This window comes from Pseudonaja textilis, chromosome 7 (assembly GCF_049901715.1).
Source record: "Pseudonaja textilis isolate UNSWEBS1 chromosome 7, rPseTex1.2, whole genome shotgun sequence".
Taxonomy (NCBI): domain Eukaryota; kingdom Metazoa; phylum Chordata; class Lepidosauria; order Squamata; family Elapidae; genus Pseudonaja; species Pseudonaja textilis.
In genome coordinates this window covers 52,360,809-52,367,610 of record NC_141996.1, presented here as the reverse complement: position 1 = coordinate 52,367,610, position 6,802 = coordinate 52,360,809, and the positions used below count along the sequence as shown (strand labels likewise).

The 6,802-nt window shown below is 36.2% G+C and overlaps 1 protein-coding gene across 13 annotated transcripts in view; it reads right to left on the bottom strand.

The window, feature by feature from the left end:
- Positions 1-703: 703 nt before the first annotated feature.
- Positions 704-6,802, bottom strand: part of DYRK1A (dual specificity tyrosine phosphorylation regulated kinase 1A) — a 154,791-nt gene continuing 148,692 nt past the window's right edge. For all 13 annotated transcript variants that reach the window (XM_087937623.1, XM_087937624.1, XM_087937617.1 and 10 more), the window contains 3 exons: positions 5,770-6,076; positions 5,414-5,538; positions 704-4,956 (listed from right to left, as the gene is read on the bottom strand). In XM_087937623.1, coding sequence (XP_087793749.1) covers positions 4,330-4,956; positions 5,414-5,538; positions 5,770-6,076 — 1,059 coding nt within the window. In that variant the 3' untranslated portion in view covers positions 704-4,329. The remainder of the gene's footprint in view (positions 4,957-5,413; positions 5,539-5,769; positions 6,077-6,802) is intronic.

The window sequence follows — 6,802 nt, the reverse complement described above, 5'->3', positions numbered from 1 at the left end:
CCAAAAAATATTATTAATTTTAGCAGATTCAGAACAGGCTTGTTAACCAAAAGAAAAAACAACAAATACGTTGCATTTTCAATCATTGTCATGTGAACTCAGCCATTCTTTAATTTCAGGATTTAAACCAGTCTCCAAGGAGTCAGATTATGCTGCAAGCACAGCATTTAATTTCATTACCAGTAGTCTTGATTGGGGCAAGAAATAACTAACTCCTCCTTCATTAAACAATGTTAATAAAAAAAACTTCTGCAAACTCTTCCAATTCTTATGGCTTCTTGTTTGTCCACAACTTACTGAAGGGTTTTTACAAGGTGTTTTTTTTCCTGTGTTCAAACAGGTGCAGCTTCAGGTCAAATCCTATCTGAATGTTATCTGTTGTTCACATTTAAAACAATAACAGGAAACTGCTATAGAACAAAAGTTAAACTGAATTCCATTAGCTATTTTTGTGACACCCCCTCCCCATCTGAATGCGACAAAAATGTAAACTGGTTAATAATCTTGTAACAGTGCAATTTTGGATATACAAAATGATGTATTGTACAGACTTGCATTAAAACCTGTAACATGGATTACTTTTAGAAAGTTATTTGGGCATAGTGAGTAACTGAGATAAAAACCATTGGTATAAAGCCTTTTACCCTAAAAAAGGATAACCGCCACTTCACATTTTAGAAGAAATTAGGCTAAAACCCAATTATTCGTGATAAATTTTGCATTATTTATTAGTTTAGACCCTGTTTTGTAAAGATAAGTCCATGCCATTATATTTGCATGGAAAGCCTACAAACAGCCTCACCAGTTATGTTCTACCCTTCTCTTCTTGCTACCCACATACTACATAGAGAACAAGAAGGGCTTCATGAAGAATGTACTTGCTTCTTGCAGCAATATCCATACATACTATAGCAGGCAATTGAGGGAGCTAGAGCTCTATTGTTCTTTGCCAAGTGCTCCAGGTAAGAACAGAATTTGGTCCTGTATGGGGCCTAAATTTATTCTTAATCTTTGTTCCTGATTAAGATATGGAATACTGAGAATGTGCATGGCCCATTTTCTGAACATTGCATACAAGAGACTGAACAAGCATGTTTTGACTTTTGGTTTAACAGCTTCTCACAGCCATAAACAATACAATGATGCAGTACAATACGTCCCTGCACATTACCTCATAATGAGGTATCAAGTGAAAAAGGATCATCAATTTTAAAAACCAAAGAAAATTATGATGAATGGATTAAGAAGTTCTAAATGTATCCTTTTTTCAAAAATGTATTTCTAATTTAATACTTTAACTTAGTTTGGGGAAGTACATTCCTGTAGTGCTGTGGCTGGTTTGTAAGCTTGTTGGCAGTATCAGAACTGTTTTACAGTTTGTACAGCTGTGAGATCACTCTTGTTTAGGCACTATATAAATAAAAGAAATATATGAAAAGTACTTAATGTAAAAATGTATACAATTAAAAACTAAAAATTATGCTTTACAGTCAGAATAAAACAGAGAAGAGGTGTGGGCATTTCAAAAAAAGTCTTGCTATTGAATTAAAAACTCAAAGTAATATATTACACCTCCAAGTTTTACTTCTATATTCTCTTAAAATCTGTCTCAAATGTTTCTAATATTTACACGTTACTATAATCATACCTAGCAGACCAGGCCTTGAAGTAGGTTAATTGCATAGGAAGATTTTACTATGTTTACATTTTATCTTAAGTTATTTTTTTAAAGCACAGTAAAGAGTCTGAGGACAAATTATTCAACTGTTTATCATACATAAGACTGCATGACTATAATACAAAGGGCTTGTCTTTTCATTTAACGTTACAATATACACAGCAAGTCCGGACTAGATCTTACAATCTGAACACAGGTATTTAACCTTTTCCATGCTGTTTATGTTTACAATGCACAGAAGTCCTGTAACCAAACTGTGTAGTAAAGCACACAAAACTGGACTGTAACATAACACAGTATGCAGAAGCACTGGAGTTTATGATTTCTGTTTATGTAAATTTAAAAACAGTATTTTTGGTGCTTGTTAAAGTATGGCAACCAGCACAAGAAAAATTACCCATATTTGTTACCCTTATATTCCTAGACAGCAGTACACATTGGATTCCATTTTGTATTGCTAAGCACAATGCTCCATTTTTGTGACGACAGCCTTTTGCTCAGCAAACATTTTTGAACTGCAGAAGTTCAAAAATACCAATTCACAGGCTTGAGAACGCAATCTAAAATAAATATGGATACGTAGATAAAAAAGTTGCTTTACAAAAACTCCTTATTTCTAAAGCATTCTTTCATACTCCCACTGCATTCAGCCTCTCTGTTGCCAATATAAGGAATGATTATAAAAAGAAAGAAAATAATTTGTTCAGAAGAACTGACCTAGTTTGCTATAAGGACTAACCATCTGAAGTGCACGGTATTTTGTTGAATGGCCTTTTAAACTGGTTTACTGGCAGAGGTAGATGACTGCTTCTGTTCGTGTAACGGGCAAAACAGTGTTAATCTGGAAAGATAACCCTGATTATTACCCTGATTCCTCTCTTTTATTCACAATGTTTGTATTCGTAATTCCAAAATTCTTCAAAAGGGTTCTGAAATTTAGCAACTGCCAAGCTGACGTCCTGTTAAATACAGCCTACTCAGCCTCAGGTTTCACTTGAGCCTTTTTTGTTTAACTTCACTCATCTTAGTGTTTTGGATCTGTTCATGCAATCAAGGTCTTGCCTTCAGGTTTACATTTATGCTAATAAGGGATACAACAAATTAACTGCTGGCTTCATAGCTTCTGGCTTTACTGTCCCTTTTACTTTCAGAAGCTTGAACACATTTATAATGCAACAGATGTTATAGTGTTGAATTAGATGTCCTATCTATCATGTTCAATACACAGACTGTTGTAAATGTATTGGCTATGAATAAACAACAGTTCCAGTTTTGTTTAAGCAATAGTACAGCCATAATTTTCAACTGACATTTAAAAATGGTCTAGTTACACCTTGTGTCAAAGTGCAGAACTGCTACATTATTGGTTACAGACATCTATGTGCTATAAAAACAGCTTTGGTACAATAAATTATCAAAAAAGAAATTTTTTTTGTAAAATTCACAGCATAATTGTGAGGCAAAAAAGCAGTCACATAAAATTCTGCATTTTTAAAAATGTTCAGGTTGAACAGAAGACATCTTTGTGCAGAAGTAACAGTGGAGAAACCACGTGCCCAGAAAAAGCAAAAAGAGGAAGAAGACGTAGGAGGAAAGGAAAAAAAAGAAAGTGAAAAGCAGAGAGGAACACAGTTGTAGCTATTTTCATCAAAAGCAAACCACTACTCCTGTGACCTTCAACCAATAAGGAAGTCAGCTTTATGACACACGCAAAGTGACTTTGCAATACCTTACAATAAGTGGGTCACAAAGTCTATTTTAAAAGAAAGGCCTCTTGAATTACCCATTCTCTGTGTTTTCAGCATTACGGACTGTCTGCAAAAGCATGTCCAAAAGTGATTGCATCTGAAATGGTAGGCTCTTCTAACTTAAGAGTCCAAATCCATAAGGCCAAAGGTTATCCCAAAGACCACCACTTAAGACTTCCCCTGGACTGGTCAAGACCAACCTGTTGATTGCTTCTCAGTGCACCTTACTTACAGGACCAGTCTTATTCCAATACTAACTGATTGTAGCCTCAAACATGAGACACAGAATCCCAATATAATTGCTGCTTTGATTCTCAGTAGGTTCAGATAAGGAGTCTTAATCACCGCCACTTAGCATGCTTAATGTGTCTCATGAACACCATTACAACTATCCTTTTTTACAGCTAAAGATTCTGTTTTGCAATCTTAGGATCCCTCTTCCTTACAGTACTGCTTTTTTATGTTCATGTATGTTTGGGGAATGGAAATTCATTATTACTTCCCACCCCTCCCCCCTTAACATTAAAAAAGGGGGAAAAAAACCCAAAATGCCCATTTATATGATTCTGGGCATGCCTTAAAATATGCTTGCAACTAAGATAAACTCTTGAATATTCATTCTGTTGAACAAGGGGAAAAATATATATGTAACTTGGTTGTAATAATTAAAATGGGCAAAAAGGTGAGAAATCTTCTCAAAGCTATCTAGGATAGGTATGAACATGGCTCTAAAAACTTCACTGCAATCTGTTCAAGTTTAAAAAAATAGTTAGCTTTGCCCTTCTGTAGCGGTTCAATAAGTCTATCTCCTCCTGATTCAAGCAGCTTTGCACTTTTTTTTTTTTTTTTGGAAAAACACCACTTCTATAAAAACACACAAGAAACAAATCTGTTTCACTTTAGTCACGAGCTGGCCACAGGACTTTGCTGAACACAAACTCCTGTCATGGGAGATTCTTCCCTATCAATTCCCTGTCTCATTGTAAGATGTCCTTCAGTCATGTAATGAGCAGGACCTGTGCTAGCAGAAAACTGGTACGTTGGGTGTCCTGCTATGCCAGTTTCTTGGTGTGGATTAGAATAGACCGTTAAATTGACGTCCATAGCTCCATTTTGTCCAAAGTCTAATGCGTTAGCAGCCACGGGGCGGTTCTGATAGGCCTGATTGCCTTGATTACCAGTTGAGGAGGAAGATGTAGAGGAAGAAGTTGTTGAGGAAGACAGGGATGTCATGGAGTGGTGACCATGGCCCACCTCCATGGAATCTTGGGTGGACGAGCTGTTTGTTGGAGAATTGTAGACCCTTGGCCTGGTCCGACTACCCAAGGCCTGCTGTCCATGGTGATGGTGATGATGGTGGTGGTGGTGATGGTGGTGATGGGGATTATTTCCATGATGATGGTGTAATGCATTTTGTTGCTGAGGAGTAACATGGAAAGAGGTTTCTTGAACTGGATGGGTTTCAACAGTAACTTGTGTAGGAGCTTCAGTTCCTGGCCAACCAAGCGGAGGAGGAAACTGCTGTCGAACCTGTAACAACAACAACAACAACACACACACACACACACACACACACACACAAAGGAGGGTTATTTTATGTCATAAAATCTAAACAAAGCATAGTTAGACTTGTACTACATTGAACTTGATTTATGTGTTGCCAAAAGTATAACTGAAAACTTCAAAAAATGAAATATGTTATTAGTATCTGTCTCCTGCAGTATTACAAAAGTTCTTAGATCTGACTATCAAATATGCATAATATGCAACTGTTCAAACAATTTTAACAATGGGATTTAGAAGGAACTATTAGCTTTGGGGCAATGATTTCAGTTTTAATCAGATTATCAAATAATTATCTGAATGATAAAAAAATAAGTTGCAGAATTGGTAAAAGATTGCTACTGTGGTGTGATCATGGAACAGAACTATTTAGCTATTTAAGCATACCAATAATTAGTTAACAGAGACTTCCTTTCAAAACTACCTGAGGACTGTGCGTTTCACAATCCATAGCTTGTACAGCAGCAGTGAAGTGTCCACCACTATGTCGATGCTGGTGTGTTGGATCTGACCGTGCTCTTCCACTGTTACTTGTCCCCGAAGAGCCACCTTTAATCATAAGCAAAACAAATACATTGAAGATGATATAATCAGAAATTTTGATGGGACAAGAAGAAAGCATAATAAATAAGATTATTACAAAGGAAAAAAAGGGTACCTAGAATTTTTAAAAAAGATATAGAGAGCTAGATTTAAAATAATATAAAAACATTTTATGTATATAGTAAATATTCTTCCAATGACTTCATTTCTAAAATGTTGTAGGAGTCACGAATATACCTGAGCTTGAAGACGTGCTAGAAGTGGTTCCTGAAGACTGTGACTGCTCCATAGCAGGACTTGTAGAGACACTGTTACTTGTGTTTGTACCTTCATCTGCTGTTTTCTTAAAGAAACTATGCTGCAAAGCATAATAAGGTTGAATTCGGGTTTTTGGATCATAATCAAGCATCCTTAAGATGAGGTCTTTAAACTTCAAGTAGTCAGCTACAGTATGTCCTGACTCTCCAGCACGACGCCCTCCTGGTCCTCCTGTTTCAACTCCAAGTATATTGTGAAGTTTACGGGTTCCAGGTGGTTTGTACTCCTGTTAGAAAATTAGAAAAATCTTTACATTTAAAAAATATAGTTGCATTTTTATTATTTCAGATCAGTTTTCTAACAATATAAATACTTCCAGTTGTTGTTGTTTAAAAAACTCCTGCCCTTGATTTAGCATATTTTGGTTTTTGTTGTGGTTATTGGTTTTTGTTTTTGACCCCTGGTGACTACCTGGCTGAATCCCTGAAGTCTTCAGAGATACTTTAGTGTAAAAATTAAGGCATCAGGATAGAAACTGAGAGACTATGAGTTCTAGTCTTGCTTTAAACACAAAGCCAGTTAAGTGACCTTGCGCTAGTCACTCTCAGCTGTAGGAAGATGAAAATGGCAAGTCACTTCTGAAACCTGTACAGTTATCAAAATATTAACAATAATCATTTACTTTAAAAGAAAACCAAAGAGAAATATCCTCATTCCACAATATGTAACAATTGCCATATGTAGATATAATGATATGTGGGAAAGACCTTATGGGGCGAAGGAAAAAGAATAATCAGACAGGAATGGTCAGACAAGAGAAGGAAGAGCCCCTAGTGGCTTAATGGTCAAATAAACTTAGGAGGGAGCCCCCCCCCCCCCAAAAAAAACAACTGGTCAGGCTGTTAAAAGTAATGGTGAGAAATATACTTGGGAAGGTGGACAACAAATTTGCAAATCTGAAAGTATAAATCTTCTGCCACTTTTGATTTAACTAATTAGGGCATGCCCTTCC